The 19951-nt window shown below is 38.0% G+C and overlaps 1 protein-coding gene across 2 annotated transcripts in view; it reads right to left on the reverse strand.

Annotated features, from left to right (window-relative positions):
- Positions 1–17700: 17700 nt before the first annotated feature.
- Positions 17701–19951, reverse strand: part of CDH8 (cadherin 8) — a 395613-nt gene continuing 393362 nt past the window's right edge. For both annotated transcript variants that reach the window (XM_065925450.1, XM_065925449.1), the window contains one exon: positions 17701–19736. In XM_065925450.1, the coding sequence (XP_065781522.1) occupies positions 19243–19736 (494 nt within the window). In that variant the 3' untranslated portion in view covers positions 17701–19242. The remainder of the gene's footprint in view (positions 19737–19951) is intronic.

A 19951-nucleotide genomic window follows, 5' to 3' on the forward strand; every position in this document is an offset into this window, starting at 1 on the left:
AAATACAGAAGTAAGTAAGTAAATAAATAAATAATGAACCTAAAATAATCCTTAGGACAAAGAGGCCAGTTTTGGGGTGGAAAATTCTGCTTTCCTTCTTGACAACTAAATGAAAGTTATGTGAGGTAGTGACTGCGTTGGCCTTGCTAATCTGTGTGTGTGTCCAGCATCTAGCATATTCATTTATAGGCATAATAATATTTTAAGAAATATTTTATTTTTAGAATGTGTGAATCGTACAAGCCATTCATTGTTCCCTCTCACTACAGCTTAGAAAATATTGCCCCTCTTATCAGAAACTAACTCCTCTCCATCTTCTTTGGATTACAGCCTCCACCTTGTATTGGCCTGAAATATACTACCAGATGTCTCTCCAGCAAAGATGGGTTTATTCAGGGTCAGCTGAGAATGGCAATTCAGGATCTGCAGTCTTGGTGAGCCACATTTACATTCCTACACAATAAGGTAAGGAGAACTCATCTATAGAAGGGAAAAGGAAGTTGGAAAAGCCATAGTAAACACATATAGTGTGTGTGTGTGTGTGTGTGTGTGTGTGTGTGTGTGTGTGTGTGTGTGTGTGTGTGTGTATTTCTGGAAATCATGATGTCACAGTCAATTATTACCTATGTTATAAGAAACGTTGAAGTGTTCTTGAGTTTTTGGATGGATTTCAGTGAATTTGGACTGAATCAGATTGAGTTTTCTATTTGCAAAGTGGAATTTTTCCAAATGCATGCACAGGAAAAGAGATAAGTTGGAACATTTTGATATCTATCCATAACATAGATATCTTACAGAGGTAATGAAAGCCCTGGCAAAAATTGACAGAGTTTTCCAAATTGTTCATAAGTAATGGATAAAATCCTGATTTTGCTGGAGGTGAGAGAAAAGAGAAGGCTAAGGATTACAGTGAACTCAGGGGATGTTTTGATTCTGATGGTATAACTTTGTAAAATTTCCACAGTGGAAATGATTTTAAAATCTTGCAGAAACTCTACTGATGCAAATAAGTAAGATCATGGTCTTTGAACCTCTCATAGAACTGTCTCCTGATGGCAATTCACCACCCATGCGCTACGATTGTCAGGCTTTGTAATCAAGTGAAAATCTGGTTTTGGCCTAGGTTACTTCATATTTAGGAGTCTCAGTTTCTTAATCTGTCAAGTGGTCATAAAAATAGCACTTATTTATTGACATCGCCCACAAACCTGTGAAAACAATATCCCATGATGCCTGATCAGTAAGCAGTTCAGCAGTTTTGTACACTTTCTTTACTCCTGTCTACTTCTCTTTTGTTTTTCATCTGTCCCTTAATATGCAGTGAGACCACACATAATCAGAGGGGACAACTACTTTTCTTTGTCATAGGGCCCGTCACCTGTACCATGCATAAAACTTCAACTCCATCTCCAAGTTCCAGCAACTCGATAGCTCCATTTTCCCGTCAGGACTAAGAATGTGGGTGCCTTCATTTCCATGGTTAGCTTAGACTGCTCCACACCCTTGCTGACTACCCAATCTTGGAGTAGGGAACAGAATAGAATGGAAAAGTCAATGCGTGACATCAGAGAACATTGGACCATGAGTGAGCCAGTCAACAAACCAGGATGCTCACACACAAAGTGACAATAATAATCAGAAAAAGTAGACATGGAATGATTTTAGAGGAGGGTCACAGAAACTTATTATTGCTCTTTATCGGGTTCTTCTGCGTAGTCCTAGAGAAGACCCTTTATCTGGGAGTACGGACATGGAGTAAATTTTTGCATTTACAAGAGAACTTCATGGTTAGAAGAGACAATTTCAAATTTCTTAACTCTCTATGCCTCACCATGTTCTCCTCAATTGATCCAAAAGATTTTACATGGTTTGATTGGAATGGTAAGTTGGTGAGTGTGGTGTAGAAAATTGGTTTAATGATCCTATTTCTACACCTCTGTCTAGATATCAAGTACTTAACTCATTTGGGGAAATAATCTTGAAAACATCTTCATCATTGTCCCAAAAGAGCACTTAGGAAATTTTAAAATTCCCTGGTGAGAATCTTGGTGCTGGGTATGTGCCATCTTTCTGAGCTATCAGAATTGGATAAAAGAGAAGAGAGTGATCATTTTGAAGTGTGATTACAAAACCCATTATGAGCTACAAAGCTAGCAAAATTGATTTCTCCCTTCTGGAATCCAAGAATATTGTCCTGCACAAATATAAAAATAATGTGAACCTAACTTATATGAATGATAGTCTGTAAAAGACTAGTATGCCATCCATCCAACATGGGCCTTCCAGAAAGATTCCAGAAAGCAGAAAGTACAATGACATGGAAACACCTCCTCCAACTGCAAGCATTGCTAGGATTGGTGATTAATTCTTACGGAGTTTCAAGTCAGTCATAGCGTGGCCATGATAACTTAGTACAAAGTACAATTACCAAACCTAGGTCTGGCTGCTCACTCCTGAAAAGCCTATAAAGAGGCCAGGTTGGTGGAAAAGAAGGTGCTTTATTTTGGATGCTGGCAGCCTGCGGGGAGAGAGACCACCGATCCAAAGGCTGGCTTGCCCCGCTGACAGGAAGTGAGCAATAGCTTTTTCTAGGCTGAGGGAGGGGACTGCTTGCAGGAACAGCACAGTCAGCTCTGACCGTCATCCTGCAATTGGTCATCAGTGGTCTGACCAGCATCATCTTGATTGTTTTAGGTACAATTAATCTTCAGTTCCAGGGTTGGTTTGTTTCCATTTCTTGAGGCCAGATCTTGGAATAGTAGCATTTTATGTTATGGCTACAGTCTGGTTATCATGTAGTTAACTTTTTCCACCTGATAGTGGTTTCAGTACCTATAAGACAGCTCACAGGATATGGCTCAGAATTAGTATCTATATCCCTTCAGAAGGAACTAAACATTCTTGACTTTGCTTAATGACTAAACTATTAACACTTGGTTTCCTTTAACTGTTTCCCTTTGTTTCTGCCTTTTCTCACTCTCTGACTAAACTTATTCTTTGGCTAAAGTTTTTCACTGACAAAATGTAAGCAGAGGACATGGTGGAGAGGAAGAGCTATAGGATCCTGCTTCGCTTCAGTATCTTCATTCTTATAAATGATCTCTCTAATATTACAGATGAAATGTCACAGAACAAAAACTTGAACTTCCTTTTTCTAGGAAATAAGTAGCCTGATACTGTCTTAATTTAGAAAACTTTGAAATGATTGTTCTGCCTTTCTTTTAGCATGAGAAGTTCTATTGGCCCTTTTTAAATGTACAGTTTTTCAAGTGGAACATACAAGCTTATAAAACATTGAAAGGGAGTTTTGAAAAATGTTGGATCAACTGTCCAGAAAGATTTCCCAACCAAAAATAAATATAGTTTACTTTGCATGTGGTGTAGTTCACTGGGCTCCTTGATAAATAAAATAACATTTTTTTTGGAGAGTTAAAATCAAGTGATAGTGGTAGTGATAATGGAAAGTCTCTGACCTTCCTCTTCATCTCCAGCTGTTAGCAGCACCAGGCAAGATTCCGTGGAGTACAATTTGAAAACAACTGATGTGTGTTCCCATCACTTTATAGGGGAGGACCATGAACTCAAGAGAGACAGCTGAATTTTTAAGGGCATATAATCTAATAGCTGTGTCATATAAATCATTGTTTCCCTCAAAGCTCTCAATCTTATCCATGTTCCTAAACCTGACAAATGAATGCCTCCCTTGAATCAGGTTAGTATTCTGTTTCCCCTTAGAGTAACCATTGTCATCTAAAGACAGTGCAGGTGTTGAACTAGTTTGTTTTTTTCATCTCCAACCTTTGAATTTTCTAGGACTATTTCCTCTTTATAAAGATCATTCACTCTGCACCCTCTTCCCTGTTACTGGAACTTCTGCCTAACTCCTGCTTGTTCAGAGCTGGTCTTGTGACCGTGTACCCAATGCTGAAACTGGAACCTGAAGCGTGAAGAATGTATGTTGTTGAGTGCCAGTGGGAAGGGCATTGCTGGATGTGTTCAGCACAGCAAACAAGAGGGAGATGCTCACCTTGATCAAAGCAGGGGAGAAGATTTTCAATGAAAATTTCAGTGGATTTGTTGGCTCAGAGGTCACTATTTAATGTAATAAGGCCCCTCTTCTCCTATGACCTAAAATCCAGCCTGAAAGTTTCTTTTTGCCAGAGGCTATGTTTGACTGATGGAGAAGGAAATGGCAACCCACTCCAGTATTCTTGCCTGGAGAATCCCATGGACAGAGGAGCCTGGCGGGCTACTGTCCATGGGGTCGCAAGAGTCGGACATGACTTAGTGACTAAACTGCTACCACTGTGTTTGACTGAGACCTGGTATATAATAAGTTCTATAAGTATGTGCTTGTTGTGCTGAGCCAAAAACAATAAAAAAATGGTTAGGGAGCCATTTTAAGTTAGTGGCAGAAGAAAAAAAAAAGGCTAAATGTGATGTTTTAGGAAGCTCACCTAATAATAGAGATCAGAGATGGAGACACTATTCAGTAGACTATTATAATAACCTATATGAAAGGTAACTGTTTCACAAGCCCCCTCTCCTAGATAGGGAAGGGAAGCCTAATAGACAAATTCAGCTTCTTGCACACTGCTTCTTCTAGCCCTTCTGACCTTTCTTGAGCTTTTTTTTTTTTGGAATGCCAATTGATTTGACAGCTTCCCCACATTTTATCACTTCCTGAGATAGTGTCATATGCAGTAGGTCACATCACCTAATTATCTGCATGTGTTAAATTTCTCCCTCCAATTAGCTCTGTGGGAACAAGGTCTGTGATTTCTTCTACTGTTTTATTCCTAATCACACTTACCACAGAGCTGTGTGCAGTGTAGATGCTCAATAAATAGATGATGGTATCCTCAATAAGTTCCCAGTAAGAAGAAGGGAATTAAGTTAGATTTTATCATATCTTTTTATCTCTTAAAAATCTCTTAAATTTGTCTATTGATTCCAGTAGTCATACTGAAATTGTATTTCACAAAGTATACATATCTAAAAAGATGAATTTGGTGTTTCAATAAATATGTGTGTGTGTGTGTGTGTGTGTGTGTGTGTGTATAATTATATTTGAGAAATCCTGGGATAAACAAATATTTCCATTGCAATGGGATTTCTAAGAGCCTTTAGTTTGTGAGTGTTCACTGTGACCTCTAAGAGAGGGATGGATGGTTAGGAAAGTCTCCAAGTGTGAAATATATCTAAAACTTTAACCTTTACTCAGAACACTTATCAAAATCATATGGGTTCCCATTGTTCTGCAGGACAAATTGCATAGGCTGGAGTTCTCCATCAGTGTCTGGACTCCTTAGCATGTATGAACTTTCATAATCAGAATGCCACTCATCCACTTTCTAATATTTCTTCTCTACTGAATACTAAGTCCAAGACACATTTATTGTTTTTCCTATACAATAAACACATAAACATACTGTTTATTTTATTTTTACTTATGTATGTATTTCCTTACTGAAGCTCAACTGCAAGTAGTTGGGTCATTCTTTTTCTATGTGATGCAGTAATATATATTTTTGGATATGTGTCCTTTGTAAAGTATATATTTGTGCAGATGTGTTTTTAATCAATATAGATGTTATTGTACCATAAAGGTCATTCTGCATTTTATATTTTTCACTTGACAATATTTTCAAAATGATACATGTTGGCCCATGTGCATGTATTTTGTTTTTACATCTATATTTCCCAAAATAGCCCTTAATATTCATTTTCCTTGTGCAGATGAATACAGTGCCTCCAACACTTGGTTTAAGAAAAAAGAAAAAAATAGTATAATGAATAACATTAGGTATATCCTTCTCAAGAGTTTCTCCAGGATTTATACTCTGATATAGCATTGCAAGATCATAAGATAGATATACTGTATGAAACTTCCTCATTTTTTATATTTTCACCAACAGTTGGCCATATCTTCCTTTTTAGACCTGTCTCATGAGTTTGAAGTAATGGCTTATTGTTTTTGCATTTCTGTTTTTTCTGGTTATACTTAGTTTGACTATTAATTCACATACTTGAGTACACTTTTGCACTCATAATAGGAATACCATAGATTTATTGTTTTTATTCTTTTGTTGTTCTTGTTTTATTTTCATAGCTTGGTAATAAGTCTTTCTTATCTAAATGTGAGAAACACCCTTCCCTCCTCAACTGTCTACTAGTTTTACTGAAATTTATATTGATAAATGGAGCTCAATAGCTACTAAAATCTTATTTAAAAAAGATGTTGAGTTAGTCACAAAATTCTGCTATAATTTTGATTAAAATGGGATGAAAATTACAGGGGGGTGTTTAGAATGATTGACATCTTTAACATTTTAAGTCCTTTCATCGATGATATATCACTCAGAACTCTCTGTTTGGTATGAACAGTTTGTCTAATTTATTCTGTTAACTTTTCTATGTCTGTAGTAATGTTTCCTTCAGTTAATGACACTTTTTCACTTTTTTCCATAAGTCTTTAAATCAGTTTCTGTTTTCAATTTTCCATGTATAATGGTGGTCTCCAGGCCCTCCGATATTATACTGAACTGATGGAGTGAAGATAACAGTTCTTTTCTTATCTCCATATTAAGGGAAATTAATTCTCTATTAACTATTTTATTTGCTATGGAGTGTGGGTAGATTATATAACTTGAAGAAGTTCCCCTCTCTGTGTATTATTTAGTTTTCTTTTTTTTTCTTTTTTTAAACATTAAGTAAATTGTGAAGTCTCAGACTTTTGTTCTAATGCATCTATGGAAATGTTCAGTGATAGTTTTGTCTTTGGTAGACAAATATAACACTAAATTATATTTGTAGGGTGAACCATGTTAAATAAGATATTTCTTATTAATATACTATTAGATTCCACTGATCTTTTATGGGGAAAATAAATGAGTCTGTAACTGCCAGTTTTTGGTTTATCCCTGCTAAGTTTTAAGATACAATACTATGTCTGCTTGAGGCTCTTTGGGTCTGTCCTGCCGGCCTGCTTCACACTACTGATATTATTTTTGCCTGTACATTCTATCTCTCACCTATGGATTAGCTGGGGAACAAACTTTTTCTGTACTACAAAGCTTGATAAATATTTCTGTACCTTTCCCCAAACTCAGGAAGCATTAATTATTTTGACTCAGTGCTCTTAGAGCAATTTGAAAGTGCTATAACTTATTTCAAATCCCAATGCTGTGATTTGAAAAAAGTTTTTTAATTAAAAAATTAAATAAATAAGTAAAATTTAAAAACTTTTAAAAATTCATTTTATGGTGCCACAGAAACTAGATGCTCTCAAGGAGAGAGCTGAATCTTACTATCTTTGGCCAACGCTCATGACATCAAGTCAACAACTTACAGCTTAATAAGTGCATAACAATTTAGGTGCATCCTTTTAAAATAGCTTTTTATATAAGAATGTCTTATAAGATGTTTTCCTCCAGACTGATACCACTTCAGTTCTGTGCACCCAGCATTTATTAAGTGCCAAGCTCCTCAACTTTCAGAGGATCAGATGGACTTATCAGTAAATGGCAATAAACAAACAAACAAAAAAAAAGAGTGAGAGAGAGAGATTTGTGTGAGTGTGTCTTTTTCTGATACACACACACATATATACATATACATATATATTTTTTTTTTTCCTCTTTTTACATTTGGTTCAGTTGCTCAGTCATGTCTGACTCTTTGAGATCCCATTAACTGCAGCATGCCAGGCCTCCCTGTCCATCACCAACTCCTGGCTTTATCCAAACTCATGTCCATTGAGTTGGTGATGCCATCCAACCATCTCATCCTCTGTCGTCCCCTGCTCCTACTGCCCTCAATCTTTCCCAGCATCAGGGTCTTTTCCAATGAGTCAGCTCTTTGCATCAGGTGGCCAAAGTATTGGAGTTTCAGCTTCAATATCAGTCCTTCCAATGAACACCCAGGACTGATCTCCTTTAGGATGGACTGGTTGGATCTCCTTGCAGTCCAAGGGACTCTCAAGAGTCTTCTCCAACACTACAGTTCAAAAGCATCAATTATTCAGCACTCAGCTTTCTTTTTTTTTCCCCTCAATTATTTTTATTAGTTGGAGGCTAATTACTTTACAATATTGTAGTGGGTTTTGCCATACACTGAATGAATCAGCCATGGATTTACATGTGTTCCCCATCCCGATCCCCCCTCCAGCTTCCCTCCCCACCCCATCCTTCTGGGTCATCCCAGTGCACCAGCCCTGAGCACTTGTCTCATGCATCCAACCTGGACTGGCAATCTGTTTCACACTTGAAATGCAAATCAAAACCTCAATGAGGTACCATTACACGCCAGTCAGAATGGCTGCTATCCAAAGTCTACAAGCAATAAATGCTGGAGAGGGTGTGGAGAAAAGGGAACCCTCTTAACACTGTTGGTGGGAATGCAAACCAGTGCAGCCACTATGGAGAACAGTGTGGAGATTCCTTAAAAAACTGGAAAGAGAACTGCTATATGACCCAGCAATCCCACTTCTGGGCATACACACTGAGGAAACCAGATCTGAAAGAGACACATGTACCCCAATGTTCATCGCAGCACTGTTTATAATGCTCAGCTTTCTTTATAGTCCAACTCTCACATCTATACATGACTCCTAGAAAAACCATAGCCTTGACTAGAAGGACCTTTGTTGTCTAAGTAATGTCTCTGCTTTCTAATATGCTATCTAGGTGGGTCATAACTTTCCTTCCAAGGAGTAAGCCTCTTTTAATTTCATGACTGCAATCACCACCTGCAGTGATTTTGGAGCCCAAAAAGATAAAGTTAGCAAATGTATCCAGTGTTTCCCCATTTATCTGCTGTGAAGTGATGGGACCGGATGCCATGATCTTAGTTTCTGAATGTTGAGCTTTAAGCCAACTTTTTCACTCTCCTCTTTCACGTTTATCAAGAGGCTCTTTAGTTCTTCTTCTTCACTTTCTGCTATAAGGGTGGTGTCATCTGCATATCTGAGGTTATTGATATTTCTCCCGGCAATCTTGATTCCAGTTTGTGCTTCCTCCAGCCCAGCATTTCTCATGATGTACTCTGCATTTAAGATAAATAAGCAGGGTGACAATATACAACCTTGACGTACTCCTTTTCCTATTTGGAACCAGTCTGTTGTTCCATGTCCAGTTCTAACTGTTGCTTCCTGACCTGCATACAGGTTTTTCAAGAGGCAGGTCAGGTGGTATGGTATTCCCATCTCTTTAAGAATTTTCCACAGTTTGTGGTGATCCACACAGTCAAAGGCATTGGCATAGTCAATAAAGCCGAAATAGATGTTTTTCTGAAACTCTCTTGTTTCTTCGATGATCCAGCGGATGTTGGCAATTTGATCTCTGGTTTCTCTACCTTTTCTAAAACCAGCTTGAACCTCTGGAAGTTCACAGTTCACGTATTGCTGTAGCCTGGCTTGGAGAATTTTGAGCATTACTTTACTAGCGTGTGAGATGAGTGCAATTGTGTAGTAGTTTGAGTATTCTTTGGCATTGCCTTTCTTTGGGATTGGAATGAAAACTGGCCTTTACAGTCCTGTGACCACTGCTGAGTTTTCCAAATTTGCTGACATATTGAGTGCAGCACTCTCACAGCATCATCTTTTAGGATTTGAAATAGCTCAACTGGAATTCCATCACTTCCATATATATTTTTAATCATAGCTAAGTCACAAAGGCCAAAATGTTTCTTCCCTATCCACTCCAAAGTAAAGGACACACCTGAGAATGCTTCCTGAACAATAGATTATGTTTTTAATATAAAGCTACATGTGCCCTTTTCCCTGCTTTAAGATAATCATAGGTAAACATTTCAGGATATCACTCCATTAAGAAATGCTTCTTGTCATTGAATCCATAATACTCTGGCCAAGAGTGAACTCACTAATATGGAACCTTTTTATTTTCCTTTTCTCCATTTCTAGAAAACTAAAAAAAAAATAAAATAATCAGACTGGCCAGATTTCTTCTGCTTGAGACTAATCGTGTCATTTGTGTATTGATATATGGGGCTTCCCAGGTGGCATTGGTGGTAAAGAGCCTGCCTGGCTGTGCAGGAGATGCTGGAGATGCAGGTTTGATCCCTGGGTTGGGAAGATATTCTGGAGAAGGAAATGGCAACCCACTCCAGTTTGCTTTCCTGGAAAATCCCACGGACAGAGGAGCCTGGCAACTGCAGTCCATAGATTCACAAAGAGTTGGACATGATTGAAATGACTTAGCGTGCATATAGAAGATATTAATCTATAGAAGAATAAAAGTATAGTAACATTTTCTAGAAGGTCCTTTATGTACCCCCAGGAGGGATTTTTACAGGGCTCTAAATTCTGTCATCTCTTCTCTTGTGGATGATTAGTGGAATCAGGATGTCTATTTTGAAAACCAGGTCATCTCTGAGTCATCCCAGCTCTCTGTAAATGGCCTCGCCCATAACATAGTTATTCAGGTCAAAAACAGTAGGGCTCACTTTAAGTATCCGTTGACCACTTCAGTTGTCAAAGTGAAGACAATCTCTTGCTTGAACCACTGCAGCAATCTCCTATCCGGGTTTCTGCTTTCATTTTTTATAATCCCATTTCCATGCCAGAACCAGAGTGATCTTTTAAAAATATAAGCTATATCATGTCATTCTTTACCCTTAGATCCTTTCAGTCACCTCCTCTTTGATGTAAAGTGAATCTGAGCTCCTATCCTGGTTGAAAAGGACTTGTGTAATATGGTCTCTGCCCAGCTCTCCACAGCATATTGTCACTCTCACCCTCTTCTGCTGTGGTCTCTGTATCCTTATCATTTCTAGCCCATTGATTTAGTGCAGCAGAACAACAAACACAAGCTTTTCCTTGGACCGTAATGTAGTTTATTCTTATCTTGGTGACTTCATATAGCAACTCAAGTATCACTCCATCCATCCTATAGATAATGTTCACTTTATGTTCTGTCGTGTCATCTTTCTCTTTTCTTTATTTCTACTTACATTTCTTCTATACCATCAAGTCTTTGAAGAAACATACCCCTCACATACCCCATCCTATTTACTGCTGTATTCTCAGCACTCAGATTAGTGGCAAATCTTAGACGTGCATTTGTAAAATAAATAGGGATATTAGAAGTTTTGTCATATGGAGAATTTCATATGACAAAAAAAGCACTAGCAGTAAAGTCCTTTGAGAGATTTATCCCAGCAGCACAATTCATTTTCAAGTGCCTGGACCTGACCTGATCTTACTTATTGATGCTCCCAGTGTACTGATCTGCTCTGTTCAAGACTCACTGTAACATTGTCTCTAGTAGGAGACTGAACTTTGGCAGGGTTAGATTTATTTCTCTGAACTTTCATAGAACTGCCTGTTCACCTTTTGCACAGCATAGACAAATCCAATGTTTTATTATTTATTCGTTTCTCTAATTTATCCAGTTAGACTCTGTGCCTTGGAAAGGAAGGCAAGTGCTCTATGATTATAGGATCTAACACTTATTTTGTAGAGGAATTTAGAAAGATATTCTTTTTTAAAGTTTATTTGCAATATGGTTATTTGTAGCTCTGTGGTTGAGCCTAGATAGTCCATTCAATAATGCAACAATTAGACTTGACCAGTATGGAATAATTTTCAAACTTTAGAGGCTGAATTAAAGAAAATCAGAAAAAAAAAAAAATTTGGTGAAGTGATAATGAGTGAATGCACAGATTAGGGAGAGAAGGATGCCGGTGACTCCGGTTGTATTCAGTTAGACCATGGTTGTTAAACCCTGGCTCATTTTTACGGGGAGTCCCAGAGTGACCCTGGATGTTTTTGCATGCACAGAGGAGACCTGAGGAATTCAGATTTACCCTCAGTGGCCGTTCATTTGTTTTCTTGTCTGAATCTCTGCATTTGTTGAAACTTTTGTTTTCTACAGTTTTCCTCCTCAGACAGCATACTGTGCTGTTTCTTCTGACAACCCTTCTTCTGTCATCTGTGGATAATAATAGAGGTATCTATGATCTACTAATAATAAAGAAACCTGTGAGAGAGAATACTTCCCCTCAAGATGTATATCATATGATGGCAGGTAACTTGAGTTGGGGGAAGAGAAAACCTAATACCAGTTCCTCCAGTGGATGCCTACTAGCCTTGCAACCCAGATGAACTACTACACATAAAGGGGAAGGAAGCATGCACAAAAATCACAGCTTCCCAGTCTTGGTAAGGAGCTAGAAGATCAGAGGTTGATTCCTGTCTCTTTCACTTATTAGGTGTATAATTTTAACCAAGAACAATTCCTTAAGACATCACTGAACCTCATTTTGCTTGTCCCCAAAGCATGCTGCCATTTAGGCAAACATAGAATTCTTATAAGCTTGAGTGTCCCTAAAGATGTCAGTAATCTGTCAATGTTATTTTTGATAGCTTCCCCCTCTTAGTGTTTGTCAGTCTTTGAGAAGCTTTGCGCACTGTTGCAACCATTCTTTGGGTCTCATCTTATTTGAAAACTTCTCCTTGTAGACTTTCCATCTAGAGTCACTTTTTCCCTCCTCAGTTCTTCCCATATCACTGTGTATAACTCGGTTACTATTTCTTATCATTACAAGCCTCATGTTATAATCACAGAGAGTGTTTTTTAGTCGGAAGTCATGGGCTTTACGTTTGCAGCCACATGAATGGACTTAGAGAGTATTGTACCAAGTGAAGTAAGTCAGACAGAGAAGCAGAAATATCATATGACATCTCTTATGTGTGAAATATAAAATGATACAAATGAGGTTGTTTACAAAACAGATACAGAGTCACAGGCTTAGAAAACGAATTTATGGTTGCCTAGGGTAATGATGGAGGGAAAGGGTAGTTAGGGAGTTTGGGATGGGCATGTACACACTGCTGTATTTAAAATGGGTAACCAACAAGTACCTACTATATAGCACAGGGAACTCTGTTCAGTGTTATCTGTCAGCATGGATGGGAAGGGAGTTTGGGGAGAGAATGGATACAAGTATGTATATATCTCCAAGTCCCTTTGCTGTTCACTTCAAACTATTACATTTTTTGTTAATCGACTATACCGCAATACAAAATTTTTAAAATAATTACATAAAAGGAATATAACAATTTAAAGAAGAAAGAAAGGCATGGGCTTTAGTGTCAGACCAACCTAAGTTTAAAGCTAGATGCAAATAACTGTTTACAAGACCATGCCTCAAAAATTAGCTTAGGCAGCTTCATGTGCTCATTTTTTTATACATAAAGGAAATAAATAAATAAATTTGTAAAATATAAAGTTTATAAATAAACTTTTATAAATAAATAAATCATTTCGCAATTTTTTGTAAAGAAATCATTTGCTGATGCCATCTCATTTAACTTTCCATATCAGCTACATAGCCCAGTTATTGAGTAGCACGATGCTCAGTGTTCGTAGGAGACACATTTCTCTTTCCTTTTAGATAGACCATCAGATCAGGGGGATTTTAAATGGCATGACCTCTGTAATACTAGCATTGGGTGGGAAATACTGGGACTAGAATATCTTTAATGTCAAAAGTACATCAGATAAACAATAACAACAACAAAAATTACACCAGGTGATATACACAAGTGTGTTGACTAAGAACAAAATAATGAAAATAAACCCTGGTGCAGATAGAATAATCATCATAAAGAGCAATAACTACAATGACAATAATACATGCAGCACCATTTGGCCAACTGAGTAACTTTGCAAATGTGCTTTGTATAGCAAAAAACAAAGTATTGGAATAGAGGAAAATTTTTAAATACATTGAAAGCTACATTTCTTGTGAAATATGTTCTACAGTTATTGTCTCCACAGAAACACAATTTAAAAAATATCTAATCCAACTTCACAATATTATGCATTTCATTCTAATTTCAGGTATCACGGTCATTATTTTGTTCTTAAATGAAAACCAGCCTTTAAAATCCTTTACCTTCAGTACAATTTCTTTCAAAGTCAGGATCAGAAAAACAAAAAGCTATCACTCCAGGTTTTTGCTAGTATGTGATTGTGAGAAGAAAAGTTGCAAATATAAATTTATTTCTAAAAACTTGAAGATATCTGTGTATATAAATATATATGTGTGTGTATATATATATATATTGTCTTTTGATGTTGATATTCATGTTTAAATTGTGCATTTATATAGCTTTTACATTGATGCCCACTGTTACCTTATTTTTTGACTGACAATGATGGGATTTCAGTCATGCTCAGCCTTTCCAACAGTGCCAGTGATGGGATTTTTTGAAATCTTATTACTGGTTGCACTGCCTTGATCTCAGATGGAACTTTCAATCAAAAAGGCAATCAGAAGGTTATACATTCGTGAGATTCCCTGCAAAGCCAGTGATCGTATAATACAACTTGTTGGAAAGGCCTACTTGCCTCCAGTCCTTATGTGGCTATAAAGAGTAATTGGCTACTTAGCTCTCAGCACCTGCTTTCCCTTCTCCAAAATACAGCATAGCCCAGAACTCTGTTGGGTCTCAGTGTGGAATCTGGCTGCTCCTAGGAGATTTCCAAGTTTCACGCAGAGACTTGTCTTACTTTAAGCATTTGATTAAGCAAACTCTCCCAAAGACACATTTGGCTCTTTCTAAGCATTCTTGTTTCACTGGTGATGTCAGTGAATCTAAGTTTTATTTTATATACATATGAACACTCACCCACACACTTCTGTAAGACACTTTACTGTAAAGTTTATATCCTAGAAATAGCTATTCTGCCTGGCACTACTACCCACCCCGATATTCTTGGGCTTCCCTTATGGCTCAGCTGGTAAAGAATCTGCCCACAATGTGGGAGACCTTGGTTCAATCCCTGGGTTGGGAAGATGCCCTGAAGAAGGGAAAGGCTACCCACTCCAGTGTTCTGGCCTGGAGAATTCCATGGACTCTATAGTCTGTGGGTTTGCAAAGAGTCAGACACGACTTAGTGACTTTAAATGTAATAAATGGCAATTCTAATACTTGGATTTTATTTCTAGCATGTTTTAATCATCCTATTATTAATACAAACTTCTAAGTCTTATTACAGTACTCATAAAATATTATTATAAAGAATTGCCTCAGTACTCTTTAGTGTACATGTATGGATGTTTAAAAGAAATTTCTGCTCTTTGATTTGATCAAATAGTGAACAAGGTTGAGGCTGAATTGATCCCATGTGGTGTCCAGTCACCCAGGGATGCCTCAGTTCCCAGGCAGGAACTTTGAATTGTGAAGTAGGCAGCGGGAGATAATTTTGTCTCACTTGGCTTCAACTCACTGGTTCTTCTCCAGTATTTAGAGAACCCTTGAGTGGGATAAATTTAAAGAAAGAGGGGTAAAAATCTAATGCTTAGAACACAATAACGATCTATAGACACATTAAAATGCCTATGGACTGAATAAGCATTTCATTTGCAAAGTAACTACACATGTATATGTAAGACATATGTCAGTATTGCTGCAATAGAAAAACCACACACAGAGACAAAACTTTGCTGTTCAGATGCTAAGTTGCGACTGATTCTTAGTGATTCATGAACTGCAGCACTGCAGGCTTCCCTGTCCTTCACCATCTCCCGGAGTTTGTTCAAAGTCATGTCCTTTGAGTCGGTGGTACCATCCAAACATCTCATCCTCTGTCGCCCCCTTCTCCTCCTGTCCTCAATCTTTTCCAGCATCAGGGTTTTTCCAGTGAGTCAGCTCTTTGACTACAGTATTGCGGTTACAATATTACGGTGACAAAAAATGCACAGAGACAAAACTAGTCACTTTGGTATACTCAAATCCTAAAAGTTTGAAAACCCCATCAACCTCTTGATGCAGGAAGTTTTAGCTAAAGTAAAGTGACTGCTAAAGTAAAAAGTACTTTAAGTCAATGTAGGAGTGTGCGTGTGTGTATATATTCTTCAGATCTTTATTTAAAGTCATGGTTGCATGCATGCTTGCTCAGTCATGTTTGACTCTTTGAGACCCCATGGACTGTAGCCTGCCAGGCACCTCTGTCCATGGGATTTCCCAGGCAAAAACACCGGAGTGGGTTGCCATTTCCTCCTCCAGGGGATCTTCCCAACCCAGGGATCGAACCCACCTCTCCTGAATTGTCAGGTGGATATTTTACCACTGAGCCACCCTGGAAGCCCATACTTATTTAAATTTGGGGTACTCTAAAAGTGTAGTTCAGCCTTACATGAATATGGTATAATTTACTTGATCCCATATTATAAAACCTTAAACAGGCTTTTAAGCACAAAGAGTCAGCATAATAGTGGCAAAGAAAATCAACAATAAAACCACACTTTCTTTCTCTCTTCTTGGGCAAAGTAAATTTTGAGATAAGATTGAACAACCTGTATACCAAATAATATCTCCTGCCCATGAAAATCACCCTATGAAGATTATCTTATTTATTGGCAAGATCTGAGGATATGGATGTTATGTTCCTGAAAAATAGTGTAATTTTTGTTAGACACGTTTATATGCCTATAACCTATGCCGTTTCACTGAAAAGTACACTAGAAATGAGACTAGTATGCAAGAGGCAACTGAAGTAGTAATCTCACCTTGGATTAGAATGTGTGACATCATCAGAATATTAATTTTTATTACTATTACAACTACTACTAATGATCTACATTTACCGAGTATTTGTTTTAATCACTGTGCCAAGTCCTAGTGTATTTGAAAGTCACTTTAGGTCATCATTTTGACCTCAAGAAAAAGAGTTCAATAGTCAAAGTGATAAGTACTAAAGATAAACTATTCTCAGGCAAAGAAACTCAGTAAGGGGTCAGTTAAGTTGCTGAGCACTCGGGGGTTGTAAATTCTAAGTGTAATATTTAAATATTTAGTTGCTCGGTCATGTCCAACTCTTTGCGACCCCATGGAATGTAGCCTGCCAGGCTTCTCTGTCCGTGGAATTCTCCAGGCAAGAATACTGGAGTGGGTTGCCATGCCCTTCTCCTCCAGGATCTTCCCAACCCAGGGATTGAACCCCAGTCTCCCACATTGCAGGCAGATTCTTTACCGTTTGAGCCACCAGGGAAGCCCTATTTAAACATTTTAAATCACCATGTAGTCAATCCAGAATTTGGTGCCTCTGGATTTCCAGCTAAAACCCTGCTTCTCTCAGGCAACCCCAAGCCAATGACTGAGGTGGCAGGGGAACTGGAGGTTGTTTTTGCCCAATGAGAGAGTCCTCTTATAGGACCCCCTCAGAACTCCCTATTTGTCTGACCAAAGTTTGTCAGGTCTGCATTGCAGTCTAAGGTTCTCTTGCCAAATCCTTCTTCCTAATCTCCTCACTCTGATGTTTTAACATCTACATCCTTGTCTGAAAAAGTTCCCCGCACAATCCTGTTTCCTTTCTTTCACCTTTTACTCCTAACTCCGCTTTAGCGCTTGTTTCCAGGAGGACCCCAACTAGTGGAGCTGAACTAGCCTTAACATATACCATGTTCCTGCCCATGTTCCTTTAATGTCCCTGTTGGTATCTTCCTGTGTGACCATCACCAAGCCATTTCTCATCTCTGGTTCTTTATAATAAAGACCCTTAAAATAAAAAGTGATCCATGGGATGGTTTTGTTGAACATTCTAGAATTCTAGTTAGAGTTGATGACTCTGTTATTCAATCTCCATCTGATTGGGAAAAAAAAAGTGATGACAACAAAGGTATTTATAAAAATATATTTCACAAAGTAGGAAACAATACAGGAGTTTCTCTGAATACAATACATGGAGTAAATAAACAATATTGCGTTAAAGCAAAGTAGAAAATTAAAATGATCTGCATGTAGTACTTGAGTTTTATCATACATTTTCTACTCCTAAATGGCAGGTTTGCATTACAAATTGAATATGCTCACATCTTCTAGTGCAGTTCTGTTTTGGATTCTAAGACGTTCTGTGCATCATCATGAAGATCAGGGAGACAAGTGCTAAAAACAGAAGCAGTAAAATTATGTACAAATCAGTTCCTGCTCTAAAACAGTGGGGTCAACTTGAAGTGTGTTTATTGGGCAGGGCATTATGTAGATATCTAAAAGTCTAGAGTTTAAATAGTCACATGAATCAATATACTTTCAGATGTTTGTGCTTGTTGTAAAAACACCAAATACTAGGATTATGAACAAAATAGAAAACAGTCCAAAAGTTTCTCTGGGAAAATGCTGCTCCTGCCATCACCAGTCACAATAACACTTTCTACTCTAAAGAGACTATTAGCTTCCCTTTGATAATATTGCCTGCCATACTCATCTCCTCAAAATGTACATGTATTAAACATTCATTGTATATATATTTATATAAAACAATCTAAAGGATTATTAATGGATATAATTTAGTTTTTTTTTCATATAGTCCCTTAATCTATAAATTACCAGCCTTAATAAATAAAAGCATTAATGGACATCAATAAAATATTTATTTCGAGGATTAAACAAATAAATTCACGCGCTAGCAGTAAAACCATCTGTCTCTTATGTAGTCCACTGTGTGACAGTTTCTCTTTGTGTCCTTGTGGGAGAAGGTGAACTGGAGGGAAAGAGTAATCCTGGTTGCAGAGAACAGGCCCATTCGAATGAGATTTCTCTCCTCCCACCACTGAGCTGGCAGTCCCCACCCTGGAATGGATTACAAACATGAATATTTTAAGGCTCGACACAATATTTAAAGATGCTATTCCGTCTCTGATGAGTGGGGCCAACAATTATGTACAATGTATGGTCAGCGTACCGTATAATCTAGGAGGCCTCCCAAAACTCCAAAAAGTCAGAATGTACAGCAGACCAAGTATTGCTTTATCATTAGTGGCGGGATCCTTACAGGTGAAGGGGAAAAAACCATTTGCATTTATAAAAATCCTCGCAGAAGACACGTATCAGCAGCAAATTTCTTGCAGGTCCATTTTCTAAGAAAGCACCTTTTTAATTTTGATTTTTTCCTCTTTATATGCCATTCCTCTAAGGAGGAGCCAGGATCCCAATCTTTGTCTCTGGTGGTCAGGTAAATATCAAATATCCAAAGACTTCTAGACACTCCACATACTTTAATTCACACTCCACAAGATTTATAACCTCCTAACATATACTTTTTTATTTTTATTATTAACTTTTTGGTTCAACAGTAAAATGTAGTTGAGTTTATAGATGATTGGTGCTAAACTTGCCTCTAAAACAAATAGCCACATTGGTTGTATCTAAGGGGAGTGACCCTAGAATATTACAGAATGCTCAGGTCCCTTTGATTTATTTATTATAATCCACTGTCAAGTTTCTTTGTCACTTTCACCGACAGAGTAGAGTTCGCCCAGTCTCTTAAAGCGGGGACCCCAGTCACTGAGGTAGTCAAAATTCTGGTCCGAGTCTGAGGTGGTGGACTCCAAAGAGCTGAGGGAGCCGGCCACAGACCCTCGGCCTTCATAGCCATAAATCTGAATGGAGTCATATGGCGGGGCTGTGGGGTCGTTATCTGCCTCGTGTAGCCGCACGTTTATAAATTCATCCACGTCAACACCGTTTGGAACTGGCGCAAGCCCTTGCCTTGGCATAAACTGCAAATCTGGTTTAATATCTTTACGGGGTAAAAATCCATTAATTCCATCTGGGTTCTGTAAAGTTGCAATGTCGAAAGCCTCTGTGTCTTCTTCCCCTCCTCCCTCGTCATCATAGCGAATGATGTTTTCTCTCACATCTTCATCATCTTTGATAATGAGTGGCTCGTTTTTGTGTCGCCGCAGAGTTACAAACAGCACCACGATGACTGTAGGAAAAACACAAAATAACAAGTAGTCAGACAGACATATAATTTCACAAGTAACACATTGTATATGTTGAGCAAGGGGCATTATTTAAAAACTTATGTTTCCAATATTCTGGGAGGTGGGTCACAGAGGATCCTGCTGTGATTTATGTCAGAGAGTGTTTTGCCTATGTTCTCCTCTAGGAGTTTTATAGTTTCTGGTCTTACATTTAGCT

Source organism: Muntiacus reevesi, chromosome 2 (assembly GCF_963930625.1).
Source record: "Muntiacus reevesi chromosome 2, mMunRee1.1, whole genome shotgun sequence".
NCBI classification, from domain to species: domain Eukaryota; kingdom Metazoa; phylum Chordata; class Mammalia; order Artiodactyla; family Cervidae; genus Muntiacus; species Muntiacus reevesi.